At 44.1% G+C, this 22054-nt stretch overlaps 1 protein-coding gene across 2 annotated transcripts; it reads left to right on the forward strand.

Moving 5' to 3' along the window:
• The first annotated feature begins 1928 nt into the window (after positions 1-1928).
• ADPRHL1 (ADP-ribosylhydrolase like 1) lies at positions 1929-21300 on the forward strand. 2 transcript variants are annotated; one of them, XM_416940.7, is made up of 7 exons: positions 1929-2203; positions 5116-5280; positions 9347-9472; positions 11843-11983; positions 15404-15531; positions 19095-19227; positions 20866-21300. In XM_416940.7, exons 1-7 carry the CDS (start codon positions 1990-1992, stop codon positions 21021-21023), a joined length of 1065 nt encoding a protein of 354 aa, XP_416940.1. In that variant the 5' UTR covers positions 1929-1989; the 3' UTR covers positions 21024-21300. The 2 variants fall into 2 exon arrangements, with proteins under 2 accessions (XP_416940.1, XP_046762679.1); XM_046906723.1 differs by lacking the exon at positions 9347-9472.
• Positions 21301-22054: the final 754 nt, after the last annotated feature.

The raw sequence follows: 22054 nt of genomic DNA on the forward strand, positions 1-22054 counted from the left end.
TTTCCATGTGCTTTAAAATGACAATGCTCTGTGGGAGTGCCAAAGGCGTGCTGCAGCAGGCTGCAGGGACCTGTAACTGAGATGGCAGACTGGAAGCTTCTACGCCTTCAGTGTTTTTTTGTAGGACGTGTTTGCCTGAGTTTTCCATTTGAGTGCTCCCTTTCAGACCACCATCATAGAATCATAGAATTGCTCAGGTTGGAAAAGACCTTCAAGATCACCAAGTCCAACCACAACCTGACCATACTACCCTAACTCTAACAACCCTCTGCTAAACCATGTCCCTGAGCACCACATCCAAACAGTTGCCCATGGCTGGCCATCTCTGGAGCTGGCTGCCCAGCCGCGTTGCACAGCTCATGGCCCTCAGCCCTATGCAGTGCCCCTGGGACATAAGGCATAACTGCCCTTTGCTCTGTGCTTTTTCCATTCAAAATTGTTCTTTCCTACCAAAGAAACACACTCGTAGTCTCCTTAAAGCTCAGCACTTCTGTTGCCTGTGTCCCAAGCTTTAAAACACAAGTCTGCTAACAACAGAGGCTGCCTCCTCTGGTTTTGTTTATTTCTTAGAATGTAGAGAGAGGATGGCAAAGCTTATCTTCCATCCGAGTGCTTGGAAGCTATGATAAGGTTTCTTGTGTGAAGTACAGTAGTATTCGTACTCATGTCAAATATCCTATCTGTGATTAACTGCTTATCATTCTGGCAGGTAGCAGGATGCATCCTCTGCACCACTGCCCTTTTCCATCTGAATAGCAATCAGGATTGCTTCCCGTAAAAGATCAAAGGAAAACAAAGCTCTTTCCCTAGGTATCCTCTATCAAAACTGCAGTAAAGCCGATTGCATTCAAGCCAAAGCTTTCTGCACGTCTGCTTGTATTTCAGTCTGTAAAGTGGTAGTAATTTGTGATTCGTTAGGTCAGCGTGAACAGTGCCTTGGAACCACATTTTAGTTGGTCTCCATAGACCATGGAAGGAAGATGCTGAGCCTACACAGATGGATTTGTGGGCAATATATGTTCAGAAGGCTGCAAAATTGCAGAGCCCTTTCTTATACCGCCTGGCAGCAGCACAGAAAAAAAGCTGCAGCAACAGAATGAAGTGCTTAATTTTCCAAGTATCAACTTTGGAAGGATGGTATTAAGAAAACCCAGTTCTTACAACGTGTGATTTCTTCATATGTGAACCTTCTGAGATTCGCAGGTTGCCATTTAAATACACCTTCCAAAATAGTTTCCTTTACGGGTGCAAATGTGGGCTGCATGTAAGCTCTGCCTTAGGAAAAAGTCGTCCTTCTCCAGGCAGCAGCACTTGGGACTGAAGCTGGCATTTTGCTCAGTGCTTGTCCACGGGTGCAGTGAATTAGCTAAACACTCCTGGTGGAACAGCAAGAAAGTTGCTGACAAAAGTGTTGCCACGCAGCATAATTAGAAACGTGCATTTTACTTCAGGTGGGCTTTCTTGCCACCTAAGCCATCATTCCCGTGGTTCCTGATTAATGGGCACCTCTTTTATTGCAGGCTTTCAGCTTCTCGGTCAGTCCCTGAAAGCGAGACTGACTGCAGCCTATCAGAAAAGTGTGGGAAAACGTATTAATTTGCAAGTTATTAAATAAATAAACACCCTTGTGAAGCCATCTGTTTTTCTGGGTGTAGAGTTACTTGCACCGGGTAGGGCTCAGCATTTCCTGGCTTGCTTTGTGCAGTGTGGCAGAAACGATGTTTTTGCACTTCGCTTTGTGGGCGCGCTCCTGCAGCTCCATTGAACAAAGCCTCTGCAAAGTCCCCAGCTTATGAAATATTTCCTCTCCATTGGGTCCCAGACAGGAGATGGCATCTGCAGAGCCAGAAAAGGAAGCTCTTGCCTTATAGAGAGCACTCGTGGGGTGACACAATGGCTGATATAAAGTGTCGGAGGAGCTGAGCCGAAGGCAAAGGAACAAAGGAAGATCCAGATCCGGTGGCTGTGGAGAGCGAGAAGTGTCTCGGGATGGATAAATTTAAGGCTGCACTTGTACTGGCCGGGGTAGGGGATGCTCTTGGTTACAGAAATTTCTCCCGACAGGACAATGCTTTAGGTGCAAAAATCCAGCAGGAGCTGAAGGAAATCGGAGGGCTGGAGAACCTGGTGCTCTCCCCAGACAAATGGCCAGTAAGTGACAACACGCTCATGCACATGGCTACAGCAGAGGCTGTCATCACAGGTAGGTAAGACGGACTTGGAACTGCAGTCTGGAAAGAAACAAAGCTGTAGAGTTGCTGCTTTTTCTTAAAATATGCCCAAGTCGGGAAAAAGTGTGTCAGAAATGCTGTTGATGTGAATGATGATGTGCTTTAGCTCATCTCATCCATGAGCATGGTCCTGTGGTCACCACTCCAGCTGAGGAGCTGTGGTTTCTCACGTGTGGAGGGGCTCTCTCTGTGCTTCCCCTTGTTTTATAAAGCTGGCTAAAGCTTAACGACTTGAAATGCTGCAAGTCAAGAGCAACAAAACAACAGTTAAGTAGACGATCTGTATGCTATATACGCTAGGGAACGGTACAGCCACTAGAAAGAAACTGTCTGAAATCCTTCCATAAAAGATCAGAGCTTCCCTGAGTGCATTTCTATCATGTTTGTGCTCCGTGCTCCAGGCGGGGGTGGAGTACCCTTGATATCTTGTCCTGGCCAAAATGCAATGGCAGCAGAGGAGAAGCAAGCTGCTTGGTAGGGAGAGCTCTGCAGCTTTGATCCAAACGATATTCTAAAATATGATGATAATAAAGTAGATCACAATGGTGAAAGTTATTAATATGTCTTCGAAAAGCACAGCAGTTTGAGAGAAAACCTTTTTTTTCATAAGGTAGTACTGTTTGTCAGACTAAGTGATATTTTTATCAACACCCTATCCACTGAACTAAGGCTTTCTGAGACCATCTGGGTTGTCACCAGACATTCTTCAGAAGACAGCTGCCTTTCAGCAGCATTTTGTCTCCTCCAAATGAAACTCATTTTTAAAACTGATTTCCCTTAACACGTGTAGCACTGGGTAACTAATAGCAGCAGGACCCAGCAGTGAAGCTGAGTATTGTTGCAGTTAGTGAATGTGCTTCTGCTTTGTTGTTTTATCTCTGTTTGCTTCTAACGTGCTCTAAATTTAGTGTGCAGAGATCAGTTGAAGAGTGTGGCAGACACTTCATGCCTGGCTGTTAGCTGGCCAATGGTTTAAGGGGTAGCTAATACACTAAAGATAAGGGCAAGATGTCAGCCTATCAACAACAAAGATGACTAACATATTTCTGAATATAGGCTATGATTAAATACATATCATATGTTTCCAGCTCGTTGAACTGTCCAAAACCGTAACTTCTGAACAGTCGAGCGGGTCGGACTATGAGTATAGTAATAAATCTTTCACTCAGCAGGAGCACTGCCCTCTTTGAAGAAAGAAAGGTCTCAGTAATTTTCATCACCTATGCTTATCTCATGCTCTTATTTCTTTGTCCTGATCAGATGGGCTTTAAAAAAGATGCTGCTGTGGGCTGGTGAGAAAACAAAAAGCAGGAGAAGGGAATTTTAGTGAGAAATCTTCATTTCAGGGCAACATTCATAAATAGGGGAAAGCAAGTCCTTTCCTCTGCTTCCCAGAAGGGAGGCAGGGCCGCCCCTCCTGCAGGCATCTTCTCTGTGCAGAGGGGATGCAGCAATCTGCTGGCTGGTCGGGCTCACCCCCTGTGGGAGAAGAAGGCCCCATCCAACCTGGCCTTGAATGCCTCTGGGGATGGGGCACCCACAGCTTCTCTGGGCAGCTGTGCCAGCGCTTTGCTGCTCTCTGAATAAAGCATTTTCTCCCAGCATCTAACCTAAATCTCCCCTTTTAGTTTAAAGCCACTGAGTGTTCATACTTAAGGGAAGGGCCCGTTCTATCGGCCTGCTGGTTGAGGCCCCATGTGTAGGCCCCACAGTGGGCTCAGGACACTGGCTCTGGGGACGGGCCTCCTGCAGGAGGTGCTGGGTGGTAAATCCTGCTCTTGGCTCACATCCTCATAAGATGACATCTGATTCCTAAATCTGGAAAGGGTTGGCAGTTTGAAAGCATCCTGCTCCTCCAGGACTGTATGTGAGACGGCCAGTGTAATTGATAGGGCTTTTTTCTTATAAAAGGAAGGGAAATTTCGTTTTACTCTGCATCTTTTTTATTTGTCTGCCTGCAAAAATGTCACTTGAGAGAACCTGTGGCTGGTGGGGTTCCAAATTTATTCCCAAATTTAAATACTTCTGTAGATTTCAAGAAATCACCAGTATTTGATGAAATGAAAGCATTTTTAGAACTTCCCCTGGTGTCCTTTCACAGAATCACAGAATCACAGAATGGCCCAGGTTGGGAGGGACGTCAAGGATCATGAATCTCCACCCCCCCGCCACAGGCAGGGCCACCAATCTCCCCATTTAATACTAGACCAGGCTGCCCAGGGCCCCATCCAACCTGATCCTAAACACCTCCAGGGACAGGGCAGTTTGATTTGGGGGATTGTTTGATCCATAGTCAAACCACATGTCAGAGTGCTTATTGAGTGCACAGAAAACTTGTAGCTGGCTGGCAGCCTCCTCTACTCCCACTGGCTATGAACTTGTAGGATTCAGTGAAGGCTCTTCCTCAGTGCAAATCAGGGCATCAGCAGTGCAAAGCAGCACTTAGACTGAAAAAACAGTGTAGGTTCAGCATGGCAGAGATTCCCTGGGCAAGACTTCATGGCTGTGGATGAGCGTGGAGGTGAGCTGAGCTGAGTGCAGCTGGCACCAAGGCAGGTGGTGCATGCAGCGAGGCCTGGGCAGCACTGCACACCCAAGGTGAGAGAAAGCCTCCCAGCTGCTGCTGCGGGGAGCAGAACCCCTCAGTCTGCTCAGTTCTAGGAATTAAAAGTAAAAAAGTGGGGAAAAGGTAAGAACAGAGAGACAGTGTTTTCTCTCCAGCCTGCTCTCATGGTTTGCAAAATTGTTCATAGTAGCATCAGCACTGTGCCTCCGTGTACTGGAAACAGAAATGGGGACATATATTAATTGCGTAACTAGCCTTCTGTGTTTGTTGTCAGTGCTCTCTCACTATTGTGACAGCCTTCGCTCCTGTTCTGAGCAGATTACTGGTGTTTGGAGGACCTGTACCGTGAGCTGGTGAAGCGCTACGTGGATGCTGTGGACAAGCTCTCGGGGAGGAGGCCAGACCCTGCAACCATCGAGGGCTGCCGGGAGCTGAAGCCAGATAACTACCTTCTGGCATGGCACACTCCATTCAATGAAAAGGGTACCGTACTGCTTTATATTCACAGACACTGGCTTGGGTAACACCCACTTTCAAGATTTGGGGCAATGGGAAAATTGCTTTGTTTTTCTCCCTAACGTCAGAAGTTACCACCCCTGAAACATTTCCATGTTTGCCTGGGGATGGCAAGAGATCTGCCAGGAATTCCTGCTCTAGGGCACTGTGTCCTCTCGTAAATGCACCCTTCCCCATTTAACATCTATTTAAAGAGACTTTGTCCTTGGCTCCGTGCCTCTGGGTCCAGGTCTTTGTCCTTGAGTTTAATGGTTATTTTAAGAAATATTTTCTGCCTTTTTTTTCTTTCTTTCTTTCTTTTTTTTTTTTTTTTAATCATTTAAATGTTGGTAGATGCAGATCTTTTCAGTCATACGTCACCTTTCTTCAGGAGGATGCAATGCCAGGAACTATAGCTATTTAATCAATAATCCCAAATATTCCCAGCACCATTTCCCTTCCCAAGACCCTTCCTTTCTCTTTGCAATCATTTCATTTTATGATGAATAGAATTTCTACTTCCAGCTAATTAGTATGCACAGCTGTGTACACTCATAGACCTCGTAGAGCATTGCCACTAATTGTAAATGACTGCAGCGACCATGGCTGCTCATACAGGTGTAGCACCGTGCCAGTGTGATGCAGTACTGCTGTGGTATGTACAGACACTGCTCAACAGCATCGTATGTTGATGCAACGCTGTGACAAAAACATGGTGGCACCATGCCACAGCTATTTCTGGATCTCTGCGGGCAGTTTTATTTGACACAAAAAGGGTCTCTCACCCAGCCCCTGCCACTACCATAGTCGCTGGGTGGGGAAGGCTCCCCTCTGCTTTACTCTGCCCACCAGCCATATGCGGGGCAGATCTGAGACAGCGCCCCTTTAGTGGTCATCCTGTGCTTTCTGACTGACAGTGAGTAAAACTCAGTCAAAATAATAGTGGGAGCTGCTGCTGGTCCTGAGCAGCTCTTGACACCTCCAGCAGCAGGACACAGCTGTTTCCCAGCCCACTGCTGTTTTGCTTTCAGCCTTCTTCCTCCCCAGCTTTCCATGGCTGAAGATTTGCTCTTGGGATGCTCTCAGCTAGAACTGTCTAAAATGAATTCCTTCAGATCCAGTAGCTATAACGCACTGTCTCCATCTGGTCCCACAAACATCACTCTGAACATCTCAGACGTTATTTACTTTTACATTGAATTTCCACAAACTTCCACTTCAGACAAGAAAAATCTATGTTGCTCAATGTTGGGTGATATCTTGAATGATCTGGTACCCAAATGCTCTTTTCTTTTTATGTCATTTTATGTCATCCCACTTCTTGTGCTAGCCTTCATGGAACAGTCAAACTGGAGCTTAGATAATTTCAAACTGCTCATGTAAAGGTCTTCTGCTCAGCTTCGTGTGTGTATAGTCAGCACATCGACTTCTTACATTAAACTGTCCTCTGTGTCTCTGTGCCACCTACTGCCACATTCATTGGCATGCTCACTGAAGAGGTACTCAAATTATGTTAAAGGGTGATGAGATTCCTATGACCATCAAAAGAACTGCCCACGTCTGTCCAACAGCTTCTGTTTTAAGAGCTTATATCCACATTATGACATTGATAAGCACTGGTAAGGAAAAAGTTTAAGATAAATGCAGAAAGTTGGGCAACAAAAATGAAGAGAAGGATAAGCTGCAGATGGACAGGAGGGAAAAAGAGTTGAGCTCTGAGTTTTCACAAAGAAGAAACCATAGTTGCAAAGAATGCGTCCTCTTCCGAGCTTAGTAGCCATTAAGCTGATCTTCATTATTCTACGTATCAAGAGTGAAGAAAATCCCACTGAGGTCTTCCATCCTAACAAAAAGTAATGCACTGCGTGAACGAAGATGATATAGTAAGCTCCTGCAGAGAGAGAATTGCTGTTGAGAAAAGTTACTTTTCACAAGTCTGTTAGAAAGCCCATGAAATAGTCAAGAAGCCAGAGGACAAAGGAGATGTCTGGAGATGTCTGATGCATGAAGTCTGTTTGGATTTCCAACGCACTCAACAGCTTCTGTAGCCACTAATATCTGAGGTAGATCCATAAAATCATCAACAGGATGGAGAGCATTAATATGGGTAGAGAAAACTCACTGTCTCCTCCAGAACAGAACTGTGCATTTCAAATGAAACCAACCAGTCATGAATTCCAAGCAAGTAAAAGGGAGAACTTAAATGTAGCAACTAATCAAGTTGCACAACTCTTTTCAGTGGGAACGTGCAGATGACAACATTCCTATGGGTTCAAAAAAATAGCTTGGCAAATTCACTCAGAGAAAATCCTTCAAGGGTTCTAAGCAGAAGAATGAAGCACCAGCTGCCTCCTGAACCAGGGAACCATGTTGTCAGCAGTTTAGTTAGTACAAAAGGACTATGTTGTTATAGTTTTCTCTTACTCTTTCTTAAGTATCCTTTCTATTGCCCAATGTCAGAGTTAGACTGGATCTAACCTTGTCAGATCACTTCACCTGGGTGCCCACTCAGGCGAGTTGCTGCCTGGGGAGAAAACAAGCCCCCCTAGAGAATAATTCAGATCCTAGTTGGTCTGTGGTACATCTGGAGATGCCAATGGGTGTCTTGAGTTAATGTTTTAGTTTGGATTGGGCAGGTAACTTTATGCTCCTCCTACTATCATTCACACTTTGATCTTAGAGCACACAAGCAGCAGTCATTTGGGTTGAGAATGAAAGGAAAGCAGTGCCCTAGCACTAGTCTTGGCTCCTTGGCATCTGCTGTTTCACTGTGGCCTATGGATTGCTCCTCTTGTGCCATTATACTTGCAAACAGAGGCAATGTTTTTCCTTGCTGCCTGTCCGGGAAAGACGGGAAGAATGTGCTCCTAATGTAGGTCCCACACATGCTAAAATTAGGCGGCATAAGTATTTCCCCTTATCTAGCAGGGGCCAAGTAGGGAAACAGTAATTGCTCTCAGCAATACCCAAGGTTCTGGGAAGTGTGAGTGAAGGCAGTGCTGAAAACATGCTAAGTCCTTTGAAAAATCGAACCCTATCCATCTTGGAATGAGTGCCTGCAATGAGTAAATGCCTTTTTGGGCACTGGCTCACCAGCTGTGAAGAGGAGATAATCACCTCACTGGTATCTGGTGAAGATAAGCTCATTAAAACTTCAGTGGGATCCTGATATTGCTGTGAGAAGTACTGGAGAGAAAATAATCAGTAAATTTAGCTCAGCATTCAGTAAACTGTTTAAAAGATGAACACCTGGAATCATATCCTCAGTACTGAGGATTAAAAGAAAGACCGGATTAGCAACACAAAATCTCTGCACTGCATGAGGCAGAAATTCCCAACAAAAAGCTCAGTAAATTCAGGCAGTACCATGATGAGTATGTGCAAAAGCACTGGCATCAGTTTGCACGGGAAACCTCATCTCTGAATTCTAACTTTCAAGGACTTGTACTCTTTGTTTGATCTGTACTCTTCGTTTTTGTGACACATTATTTTCTCAAGAAATAGAAGCTATTTTGTGAGCTACCTGTGGGGCTCTCTAGAAGGAACCACGTAATAAAACTGTAAGATTAGCTGTGACAGTCATATAAACAGGTTTAGTAATGTACTCTCAGCATGATAACTAAAATAAGGGCATAGTAAAAGCATACCTGTTTGGCAGAGTGCTGTTTCCACTGCTGGCATCTGGAGCAAGAAAAGAGAGGTGTCAGCCAAGGACCAGTGAGAGTGACATGAGAGTTTGAATCAAACACTGGTAATAGGAGAGCATGCTGCTCTTTGATACCTGCTATGCTCTTCATAGCTCTCGAGAATACTGGAATATACTGGTAGAATATACTGGAATCTACTAGTACTAGAATAAATTGGCAACATTACATGAATGAAACTTCCAAAACATTCAGACTTGTTCCTTTCAAAATACGTAACTTTGCTTTGCTTCCTGGAGAGCTCCCACACAGGTGCTCAATTAATAGAATGCACTTGTTTCTGATTGTATCAACATATTTATGTGTCAACAATCTCTTTTTAAGTGCTTAGCACTGTTGTTTTACTTTAGGTTCTGGTTTTGGAGCATCTACAAAAGCAATGTGCTTAGGGATGCGTTACTGGAAGCCAGAGAGGCTGGAGTCACTTATTGAAGTGAGCATTGAGTGTGGACGAATGACTCACAACCACCCTACAGGTAATATCTGCGGATGTATTTTTTCTATGAAGTTCCCACAGCTGCTTTTCACTTCTGAGAGGACTAACACAGCTCCCGTAAAACCACTTGGTTAAGCAGCTTTTGGTTTGCAGTCTCCAAGCCCTTGGTTTGAATTTTGCTCAGGCAGTATATGTACGTATATGTATACAAGCTTATATATGGGCTTGTGTATTATACAAACAGCAAGCATAGGAGTGCTCCTTCCTCAAATCCCAATAACTAAACACACCCCGTCTCACCCAAAGCATATTCACGCCACTTGCCCTGATCAAATCTCAGCATTCGTGTACATCTAAATGACTCACCGTTACAGGGTGAGCTTATGGTTCAGAGGATAATAACATTTTTCTGTTGACAGGTCTTGTCACATCTGATCGCTGCAGGTAAGGGTAGAAAGCCAAAAAATTCTAACTCCATACATTCAGGACACAATCTGAATTATTATCTAAACAAAACATAAATAATTAGATTTAACGTTGCTCTGAATATGCAAGTCTGTCAATCTGATAGTTTCACGCTGCTTAAACATGTATTCATTCAGTCTGCTTTAAAGAGCAATAAATAGAACTATAATGAAGAGTGACAAGTTCAACATGCTCAGTGCTCTGAAGCAGTCAGAATGGCCATCAGGATGGCATAAAATTAAAGGAAAAGTACTGAATGTAAAGTAGAGAGTATTTTTGAGGCAACACGTAACATCTAAGTCTCATTAGCAACAAGTCTGCTTGTAGGTCTGGGTATTCCATTTCAAAAAAGGACTTAACTTGAGCCAGGAAATGGCAGCAAGGAGTATCAGATGCCTTCTGCATGAGGAGAAATTAAGTCCAGAAGGATTTTTCTGCTGGAAAGGAGACAAATGGCACAGTGGGGGGCAGTGAGAAGAGGGGTGGAAAGGGCATGACAAACATCACTAACATCCTGAAAGGTACCACAGAAAGTTTAGCTGTGAATCTCTTAAGTCAGAGACTGGAAAAACCCAACTGAGATGTCAGTCAGGTCGGATACAGGACTGACTCCCCATCCTGGTCCCTGGCTTTGCCCACAAAACCCTCTGCAGCTACCTAATGCTGAATGTGACACTTTTAAGGATCTTTGTGGCAGCTGGGATAAATGTTGTCTGTCCAAGAGAGACCATTTTTGCTGTCTCTGCCTGTTTTGTTTTGTTTTGTTTCAGATTCTGAAAACATCTATTAGATGTGACTTTGGCCTGACCTAGTATTGAAGGTTTTATGGTAGAGAGAAGTAGTAATCATCTGCTCTGGAGCTGTAACCTCCTAAAATAATTTATGTTTGCCTTCAGAAGAATACACCAATTTCATGATTACCTCTGTGCACGAGAAAATGCTTTCTGAACCATGCACCCAGTGAAGCACATGCAACAATATTCTGCTCACCCAATGCTTGCCTGAATGATAGAGTTGTTTTGTTAACCTTCTTTTGCCAGTTGCTCTGGGTAGGTTTTGTTGCATTTGACAAAATGCCAAGATCACAAGCAAATGTGAGAAACAAGCTTGTCTGTTTCTGACATCATAGAAGATTTAAGTGCCCATGAATAGAAAGTTCTCTTCAAATATATTTGTATCCAAAGAGGAATACCTACAAGAGCATGCGGACAACGTCTTACTCAGACAACTGCTTCTTCAAGACAGATACAGCCCAAAGAAAATAATGAATCTAAATAGATAGAATAGACTTGTCCCCCTAGAGTAAAATAAGCCAGAAATAGTGTGAGATCCATTGAGCTGAATGACTCAATATGCAAAGTGACGTAGCTTTTAAGTGAATACTTTTGTGCAAGACCCTTATTCCATGTGACTTCAATTAAAAGATCTTCAGTAACAAATCATCATAATCATAGAATTATAGAATGGCCTGGGTTGAAAAGGACCTCAAAAATCATCTAGTTTCAATCCCCCTGCTATGTGCAGCGTAGCCAACCACCAGACCAGGCTGCCCAGAACTACATCCAGCCTTGCCTTGAATGCATCCAGGGATGGGGCATCCACAACCTTCTTGGGCAACCTGTTCCAGTGTGTCACCACCCTCTTAATGGATGATGTTTATTTTCGATCCCTACCTCAATTTCTGTCAAGTTACACCACTGAGAACAGAATCTCCCTTCTGTATTAATATATTCTGTATAAGTTATAAACTACTGGGAACCATGTGTTAGCTAAGAACTCCCACATGCCAAGAGCCAGCCAGTAAACAGACAGGGGTAGGTTATGTGCATTTGTTAATCTACCCGACAGACAAGAGGCATCCTACTAATGATTTTACTAGGGACATGACAAGGACAGCACAAGTGCAGATCACATGGTGGTAATTATATTTATCTATTATTTCCAGGCTTTCTAGGCTCCCTATGCACAGCTCTCTTTGTGGCATATGCAATACAAGGGAAGCCCCTGGTGCAGTGGGGAAGAGAAATGATGAAGGTTGTGCCAATGGCGGAGGAATACTGTAAGAAGACCATTCGTCACATGGCAGGTAATGTCTGAACCAAGAGTTATTTTCTTAAAAGTGTGTTCAGCTAGAAGGATTCCAAAGAAATGCCCAGTTTCACCATTCTTGCTGCTCTCCCCTCACCTCGTGACCTTTCAGACTGTCTCCCTGCTTGGTCTGCTCAGACTATAAGCTTTTTGCAAGGTGGTGCCTTCCTCTTGTACCATCTGTTAGGTGCCCAATTGATCGGTGGCAAAAATGCAAAGAAAATAGCAAACTGTACAATTTTATCTTTAGGAAGTATTCAAAGATTGCTGAGAAGGAAAGAAGGAAGAATTATTAATTAGCAGGTCATTAGGCAAACATATTGCTGAAATAGAAATTACTCAGCTCTTTCCATCCATTAACATAGTCCAATATCTTCCATGAGAAAATCCACTGCCTTCCTACTAATTTTGCCAGGAGAAGCTCACTTGCAGGTGCCTCTTGTCAAAGAGCTTTTGACCACAGATGCAGATCTGACTTGTAGCTGTTCTGAACAAATATTTAAAACACAACGCCTTGTATCTTTGTTTTAAAACAAGTGAGCGGACCACAAGTGCCAAACTTGATATTGCTACATCACTGATGTATGTGGTCTTCAGGACAGACGTACTTTAGTTCCTTCTTACATGGGAGTGATGCATTTGCAACAGCGAGACCTGCTGTGGACAGATGAGTATAATTACCTTAAAAGACTGAAGAAAGAGATTATCCTGTTAATCCCACGGGACAACCATTGAGAAAGACTGAATTCTATGGAAAAAAATTACTCAAGAGCACTCAGAAATGAAGATTTACCTGGGAAAGGAACCTGCTGCTTTAAAACCTGAAAGAAGCGGGGAGCCTCCCTGAAAGACACTGTGTTTTCACCCGCGTCTCATTGCACACTAAGATTTTTTTAGACAAGACCTATGAGGAGCAGGTGCAGGATTAGTGTGAGTGAGATCCTCTTTGAATGACTTTCCAGCAGGTTCCTGTCACTCCACCAGAGCAGGACCCCTCTGCATGGAGGTATGTGTGTTGGACTCCTGAGGCATGCTGTGCGGGCAATGTCCGTATTGTTGAGCTTCGTCCTATTTTGGTAGCAAGATAAGTCTTCTGCATTAAAGATAAGCTCCTTGCCTGGTGAGATGCACTGCAAACATGTCCTGCCAAACAGAGTCCTCCTGTTTCAGAAAACACTTCTTGGCTGCTTTACCCTCCTTGGATAACAAACATGGTGTTCAGACGCGGAGGGTTGGATTCAACACCCCTCTCTGTTACTCAGTTACATTTGCTCTCCAGACAGCCCATGGATCTGCATGTGACTGTAGCCTCCATCTGGGATCAAGAAATGGGGCAGAGCCTTAGTGTGGCTAGTGGATGGGGTACCCGACTGTGCTACAGGCTGTCCATCCAACCAAAATCTCATGCCTCTCCTTTCCCCCTTTGCTTCTGAGCCTGCACATTGGAACAGTCGCTCTTCCTTGCTTACTGAGATACTACACAGAAAATAGTCATCTGTGACGTTTTGATATTTTACCTACATGGGGGAAAAAGGAAGGTAGAAAATGTCTGCTTTAAAATACAACACAACCAGTCGGCTCATCTGTATATTTAAAAGTAATTTTGAAACTAGTGGGATGGGTTTAAGTAGTTTTCTTCAACCAGTAAGGTTTATCTTCATGGGATATATTTTTTCCCTTTAAATACTCTCTGGCCTAATGGCTGCATGCTTTTTCATTCTTCTGAACAGCTCATTTATTAGAATTCTGACATCTAGCTTCCTTGTAATCAGGCAAAACAGGCGCAGGCTCAGAAGAAGAGCAGATATACATTCCCACATGTGTGGGGTCATGTGGCTGGAGGTTCAGCCCAGCGTGGGGCTGCTTATCTACCACCTCTTGAAGGCACTGGATCATACAAGGAGCCTGGTTTTGTTTACGTGGTGTTGAACTGCTTTAAAGATCTGAATTGGCTAAGAGGAAAACCTGTACAGCCTTTTAGGAAAAGAAGAAAAATCATAGAATCACAGAATGGTTTGGGTTGGAAGGGACCTCACAGCCTACCCAGCCCCATCTCCTGCCATGGGCAGGGCTCCCTCCCACCAGCTGAGGATGCCCAAGGCCCCATTGGGTGAGGCCTTGAGTGCCTCCAGGGATGGGCACCACAGGTTCTCTGGGCAGCTGTGCCAGCGCCCCACCGCCCTCTGAGTAAAGATTTTTTTCCCTCATATCTATCCAAAATCAGTTTAAATTCTGTTTTAAAACTGTCACCCCTTGTCTTGTCACTAGATGTCCACGGAAAAGGTCTCTATCTTTCTTAGGCCCTTTTTAAATATGGAAAGGCCACAATAAGGTCTCCATGGAGGTTTCTCTTCTCCAGGCTGAACAGCCCCAACTCACAGCTTTTCTTTGTAGGTCACATCCTTCAGAAAACTTGTTTGATTCTGTGTATGCTCCTCAGTTACTTGTAGCGCTGAGTGACCAAAAATGACAGAACCAGGGAGAAAGCAGCAAGAACTGATCACACTTTAAGCAATACGCAAGCGGTCCCACACTGAATCGCCAGTTTGCCTTGGCACAAGGACAGCCTTGTCCATCTCACTGATTTGTAATTCCTGACTCCCATCTGCCTTTTCACTCAGGCATAAATTCTGCAGAGGTGTGTATATGTATTCAGTGTCACTCCTGCACCTTTTCAAGCCTTTACAAATGGTTGACCGTTGCCTTGAAAACACACTGAATTTAGTAAGAGTATTCACATGCACAAAGTTAAAAGTTATTAGCAATATTCTTCCCAAAGTTACATTAAAAAGGAGAAAGGCCTATGGTTATTACAATTGGCTCATTTGTATGGGCAAAGATATGTGTGTTATTTATTCTCTTTACTACATTTAATAAGGATTATAATATACACAAATGGAAATTATGGTCTTTCCCATCTGCCTTTTCCTCTAAGACCACAGTCGTGAACAGAAATCCTGGAGAAAATATATGAATAAAAAAATTGAGGTGGGAGGTAATTGTATTTCAGGCATGTAAGTATTTTTAGATATTCTTTAATCATAGTAAAAGAGTACAAAAATTGGCTCAGAATTGACATTTTCTCTCTAATTCATTGACTTTTACCTTTTTCTTAGACTTTCTAAGTAAGTTCTCCAAATCTCACCTTGATGCCTCTTAATGTCATTTTAATATGTCATAAAAACAGCACAAGATTCTGAAAATACTTTCTTCCCTTTTACATCTGCTGTTTCCAGTTGGATGTATCACCTCATACTGAAATGCACACTTAGTGCATCCGCCTGTTTAATGAATGTTCCTGCAAAACACCCAGGTTTTCAGATGAGTCAACACAGTCATTTTCTTGAGAAGATATTTAAGTAGAAATGAAAGCGTTGCCAAGATGAAATACTACATTGTTAATTTCTTTTGCCTTCAGAATATCAGGAGCACTGGTTTTACTTTGAAGCCAAGTGGCAGTTTTACCTGGAGGAGAGAGAAATCAATGAGGAGAACCAGAACAAAGCTGTCTTTCCAGACAACTATGATGCAGAGGAGAGAGAAAAGGTAACTGTGACTTCAGATAGCACCCAGAGAGGCTCTGCCATGGGTGAGGTATTTTCAGAGGGACACACCAATACTTTACAAATGTTTCCAGTGCCAGAACAGAGAGAAAGTCTTTATTTTCTTCTAAAATTTTAAGGAAGTGTAAAGAACTCCCATCCTTGGTGTGGGTATGTATTAGTGGAAAAAGCAGCTGCACTCAGTCCTGAGGTGCTAAAGGTTCCTACAAGGGGAGAGGAAGTCCTAATATCAGGTGTGGTGATGCTCAGCACTGGTATGAGTCTTGTAAGTGAACTGCTGCCAGCCATGGCTATTTGAGGTGGAACAGATAGCTAAACTGCTGGAGGCTCTTCCTGAAGCCTAAAGAAGCTGTGCCCAAGCCCCACAGAAATGCCTCCTAATGGAGCTGGGTTAATGGAGCTAAGGTCCTTTGAACAGAAGACCCTCCTTAGCCCTACTAAGCAATGATCTGCAAATACCAGCAGTGCCCCAGCAAGTTTTAGATGTCTCAAGAGGTTTTTTAACCATGTTTTATGTGGTACTGTTTTACAGTATCTGTGATCTTTCTTTTGCCTCATTAATACAGGTTATAACTTCTTAACTCAAGATAAATAATGACTCCTCCTCCCTGGTGTTTACAACTCTCTGATACTTGCTGGCACCTCTCAATGTTCTCCACTTAGCAGCTAAGAACTAAGTATGTGGTTCTTGTCACCCTTCCCCATAAATCAATCCCTTTTTCCAGAGTGTTAAAGCACTGCTCTATTCTGAGAAGACACTTCGTATATATTTAGATGTTCCTTTCTGCAGTGAAAAGTGCCAATGGAAGCTAGATTGACTCTGGGCAGTAAAAAAAATTGCTTTAAATACAAATACTTATCAATTCAGTGCTACAAACCTGTTACTACTTTTTTGTTCCTTCTAGTCCTGCTGGAGTCTTTGCAGAGTTTTATGAGAGATGAAACTGATCAATATTTTCCCATGATCATTTTCAAGAGGGAACTGAATGAATTCCTAGGGCAGAAACAAAACTTATCTTCATGGGCCTAACCCAACTAGTTTGACCACCTATGCTATCCATTTTGATGCACATGAAAGGAAATGTTGCTTGACCCTCAGACTGTACTGTCAAGCAGAGATCACAGTCTGGCAGAAGTCCAATTTTGCTCACAAACTGAGCATGTTTGTAGCCATGGAAAGAATAAGCAAAGGGAAGACAACTGTTTTGCCAGCCTTTTACCCAGGACTGCTTTAGTTTTCACTCCCTCCCAACCGTTTTGTGTCTAGAGATGTAGTGGATGGCCTTTCTGCAGACAGTGAATAAACCACAAATAGCTAGTAGACCTTTTGGCAGCAGGTCTCGTGGGCATGTTCCTGCCAGAGAAGAGGCCCCTTTCTGAGGACACACATCAGCTGCAGGAGATGTGAAAGTGAAGCGCTCAAATGTGGCATGGACTGATCCGAGTATATTGCAAAGGAGATTTCTATTTAGAAAAGAAATGCACTTTGATTGCTAAGCAGCAAAGATCACATTCTGAATAGACAGGTACAGATTAAATTTGGAGATAACTAGAAACGTAGGGGAAAAAAAAGCTAAATTACCCCTTCTTGAATGTATAAGTATAAGGTGGGTGATCAGATGTTGGTAGGAGGCGGCTGTAATGACCCACCACAGGGGTTGGTAGCAAGGAGCGGGTATGGGAATTGCCTCTAGGGCTTGGCAGGAGCCCAGTTCTCTCAGCATGAGGAACAGAATGGTTACACCTGCACCCATCCACTCCCCACTGCTGGTCCTCACCTGCCCTTGCCCAGGGAAGTTGGGCTGTCGCCAAATCACAGAGCTGCATCAGGGTGCAAGGTTCTTCCCTTTTGAAAAACTTGAGAAACTCCGCCTTGGAGCAGATCAATCCCAAGGAGTGCTCTCCCTCAAGTAAGGAATTCCCAGCAGAGCGAGGTGACATCAGATGTGCACAGAACATCAGCGATAGTGTGGGCTAAATGGAGCGAAACTTGAGACGCTGGCTTGCTGGCCCAGAATAGCGCTTTCACAGTCAGCGTGCTTGCACTGGTAGTGCTGCACCTGTGGCCATGCTGCTCCGCCAGAATGGAAACGGCAGGAATAAGGCTATAAAGTTTACTCATGTCAGAGGGCAGAGTAAACAGCTGCTGTCTCTAGTCTGAAAAAAAAAAAAAGGGAACGAAGTGAAGTAGGATTACCCAACTCTGCCTTGTTTAATGTCTGTGCAGATAAACCAACACCAAATATATATTGGCTGAGGTGGAAATGAGTAGATATTTGTGCTTACCTTCATACACACTGAAGAAGCCATGAGACAGGAAAACAGCTACAGCTAATCTACTATGATGCAACTAAAGCTCCAGGAACTAAAGCTGCCAATTCCCTTTAAGGGAAAGTTATGATTTTAATATAAATTAGTTAGAGTCTTGAGTTCATATGGGGATTTGGGGCAGTTCTCTTCAACTCACTTCTCTAGAGAAAATTCAGCTGTCTTTGCAAACCTCACTGTGGTCTTCTTATTTTTTTTCCTTCTTTCTTCTCTTGGGGAAGAAATGTTTCTTCTGTTTGCAAGTTTTTTCGTTGTTGTTCAACAGAAGGTGAGAGAATGGCTCAGCAAGAAAAAGTCATAGAAAGTGACCTGAATTAACACAATCCGAAATTGAGTCCCTAAAGAAATTACCAAATTACTTCTTCAACCTGCATATAAAACTTGGCAAATAGAAACATTCGCATACATGTGAGAAGAGAAGTTGAGAATGTTTCCCGAAGGCAGAAGGAGGACTGATAATGCAAACCCTCTCCAACTCTAATTTTTAAAGAGTAAGGACTTCTAGGGTGTGAAATTAGAATCTGTCTTGATGTACTTCTTAACATTCTTGGCTCACCGAGTACCTGGCCTGCCAAGTTTTTCCATATCCTTCCTGGTGCCTTGTCCTCGCTGCAGGCTTGATGGCCTCTGTCCCTAGAAGAGATGTGCTGCTTCCAGAAGGGACCAGCCAGCAAGGAGACTGGGAGTGCAGCAAAGCCTAGGAGGAAGTTTTTCACACAGAGGGTGGTGACACACTGGAACAGGTTCCCAAAGAGGTTGTGGATGCCCCATCCCTGGAGGCATTCAAGGCCAGGCTGGATGTGGCTCTGGGCAGCCTGGTCTGATGGTTGGCAATCCTGCACATAGCACGGGGTTGAAACTAGATGATCTTTGAGGTCCTTTTTCAACCCAGGCCATTCTATGATTCTAGTCCTGGAAAATTAAATATGAAAGAAGTCGTTTTGTACTCAGTCACCAGCAGAAAGTGCAGACGCCCATTTATTGAATACACCCATGCAAAATTGTCAGCAGTTGGCAGGACGCTTCCCCTCGTTGATGGGCCCAGCAATCTTCTCACTGTGAAACAGGCCCAGAGAAAAAAAAGCTCAAGAGTAGCAAATGCCTTCTTGAGACTCCTAGGACACAGGGACGGGGTAGGCAAACAAGATGCAGGGTGATAACTGCAGTGCACATCCTCCTTTCCACTGATCCACTCTGATGCCTCCATCTGTCCTGCAGACATACCGCAGATGGAGTTCTGAAGGTCGGGGCGGGAGACGAGGCCACGATGCCCCAATGATTGCCTACGATGCCCTGCTGGGGTGCGGCGGGGACTGGACAGAGCTCTGCAACCGCTCCATGTTCCACGGAGGTGAGGGCGATGCCACGGCTCCCAGCCCCCTTTCCCCATTGTGTTTCATGACCTCCCACTCATGAATGGCTGCTGTTGACCGCTCTGCTGTGCCACTGATTATTTCTACATCCCCTGATTTTACACCATTGCAGAACCACAGGATGGCTGAGGTGGGCAGGGTCCATCTATCCCAAGCCCTCTCTGGCAGGGCCACCCAGAGCAGGGTGACCAGGGATGTGGCCAGGCAGCTGCTGGAGATCTCCAAGGAGGAGTCTCCACAGCCTCCCTGGACCATTAAAAATTCTTTTAGCAGCAGCTGCCATGCAAGCTGTTGATGGTCCTTGTCAAACGTTACTTCATCTGAGTCCCACGGTTTTGCCAAATTTGAAGGAAAAGTAAATCCACTATAACTTAGTAAAGGGTTGGCATCTTCCCCTGCCAAAATACTAGCACCTTTGGCAAAGCCACATTTTAACTTCATATAGTGAAATCAAGTAAGGGAGAAAAATGGTACAGTGCCCAGTCAAGTGCCAGACAGATAAATCTTAGAGGCACACAATAAATTACTTTTATGGCTTTTCACAAAGTAATTCTCTCACTGTTACCTGCACGCTGCTGGGCCAGGGCAGACATGGGCAATGATCCCAGCACAAAAACACCCATGCTCACCTTTGCCCAGTCACAGTGGTGGAAGTTGACAGCCTCTCACTGTAGAGCCCAGCCAGCAAGAACAAACCTGCAGAAACAGCAAAGAGCATTGCTGCCGCTTAACATGGTTGGATGGTCTAAATCATATGCAGTGCTTTGCTGTGTTGTTAGGCACACTCACCAATCCAGAGCATAGATGTCACCAACCTTTGAAGGTGATGATGTGCTGGCACAGCTGCCCAGAGAAGCTGTGTTGCCCCATCCCTGGAGGCACTCAGGGCCAGGTTGGATGGGGCCCTGGGCAGTCTGAGCTGGTGGGGGCAGCCCTTCCAATTGCAGGGCTGGGTGAGCTGTGAGGTCTGTTCCAGCCCATATAGTTCTATGATTCTGTGGTGTTTGCCATGTGGCAGAGACTGCTGCAGTTACTCTTCCCTCCCTTTTTCTTAAAAATGGCTGTCTGCTTGCAAGAGCAGTTGGGTTGCAGTGGGTTTTCCCCAGCCCAAATAAGCAGTCAATCTGTGCTGTCAGGGATGATCTTGTCCACTCTGCTGGCCATGCCTCTGCCTCTGGCAACCTTATGTAGTCTCTTCCACTACTAGAACTAGTGGGTACCAAGTACAAAGTGTGGATGAAAACTCTGAAACAGACCAAAGGAGATACACCTTTCAAACACTGAGAAAGGATGCTATGAATCCTAAAAGTCCACATACATTCTAAAAGTGATCAGATGGACCTGTGGAAAAAGGTTCCATGGGGGCCAGGAAATGGAGAGACCAGCTCTAGCTCAGAAGCACACAGCACAGAGGCATTGCTGTATGTGGGCTTGGTGTTACCTTCCTAGGCATGGGAGAAGACATGGGGTCTTAAAGGCCTTTGGGACTAACACAGCGCAGCCATCGTGTCCCTTCCATCAGTGGCTTTGTACGTCTGCCCCTGTGCTGTGCAGGCTGTAGTTATGCACTTAAAGGCAACCCTAAGAGAAATTTGCATCTGTGCTTGAACCCGCAGGAGAAAGTGCAGCGACGGGATCTATTGCTGGCTGCCTCTATGGGCTGGTGTACGGCCTGAGCAAGGTTCCTAAGGGCATGTACCAGGATCTTGAGCAAAGAGAGAGGCTAGAGTACTTGGGCGAGAACCTTTACCGACTGTCCATGGAGGAAAAGTAAAACTGTCTCTGCCATTTTCTCTTGCTTTAAAGACTATATCAAATCCTGTAGATAACTGTCCGACTTTAATGATGAAGGCATTAGCTGAGAGTTAGTCTGAAAGGATGTATGTAGATTGTGTGCAAGTGAAGATAGCTGAATAATTGAAGAACAACTAGATATTTACAGTGTTGGTGGGTTTTTTTTACAGATGTAGGGATTTTTGAATATAAATATTGCTGCTTAAGCCCGTGAGATAACCTCAAATGGAAAAAAATAAATAAAAACTTTTGACTGATTTCAGTCTAACTTGCTATAATACCACTTTCTAAACAGCTGTGAGCAGTAATTACACACACAAAATTAATTTTGGGAACTAATGCTTTCTTGCAAAACTAATGGTAGTGCCCACTTACGGGGATATTCTCTATATATTTGACAATCCTTTCACCACTGTTGTTTTACCATGTTCTCAAATCTAATGTGTCTGTGACACTCGTAAATCTACTATCTCACGGATTATCCTTTAATGAACCGCTGATCCTCGCATCAGCACAGTGGTGCAAGGTATTGTTACACTACAAGCTTCCAGAAAAGGAAAAGCCAACACTAAAAATACCCCTAAGGATAAACACATCATCTGTGTCCAAAATTTCTGAACTGTACTTTTGTCATTCTTCAGTCTTCAGAGCAAACTTTTTTAACAATACAACTGGCTGAAATATTTGTAAATAAATTAATCTTACACTATTTCCTAAACATCATAATTTATTTTTAGACTGAACAGATTATATGTTGCTGTATCAGTATCTGAATTTTTGGCTGAGGTCTTCAAGCAGTTGTAATAGGTCAACAGTCAGGCTGTGATACATTTCACAAGTCTGAGAAACAGAACCCTTGGAAATAAAACCATTACAACTACTCTTTTTCTTTTTCTCCTTTTCCTTTTCTTTTCCTTTTCTGTTTTCTTTTTCTCTCCACTCTATATCTCTCCCCTATCTCTCCGTTCCCTTCCCTTCCCTTCCCTTCCCTTCCCTTCCCTTCCCTTCCCT

The sequence above is a fragment of the Gallus gallus genome, chromosome 1 (genome assembly GCF_016699485.2).
Source record: "Gallus gallus isolate bGalGal1 chromosome 1, bGalGal1.mat.broiler.GRCg7b, whole genome shotgun sequence".
Classification (NCBI taxonomy): domain Eukaryota; kingdom Metazoa; phylum Chordata; class Aves; order Galliformes; family Phasianidae; genus Gallus; species Gallus gallus.

Bases quoted from the DNA above. Each gene is read 5' to 3' on its own strand.
- ADPRHL1 (XM_416940.7), top strand. From the start codon at position 1,990: ATGGATAAATTTAAGGCTGCACTTGTACTGGCCGGGGTAGGGGATGCT. The intron at 9,473-11,842 runs GTAATATCTGCG...TATTATTTCCAG, and splicing joins GACTCACAACCACCCTACAG to GCTTTCTAGGCTCCCTATGC. The intron at 19,228-20,865 runs GTGAGGGCGATG...TTGAACCCGCAG, and splicing joins CCGCTCCATGTTCCACGGAG to GAGAAAGTGCAGCGACGGGA.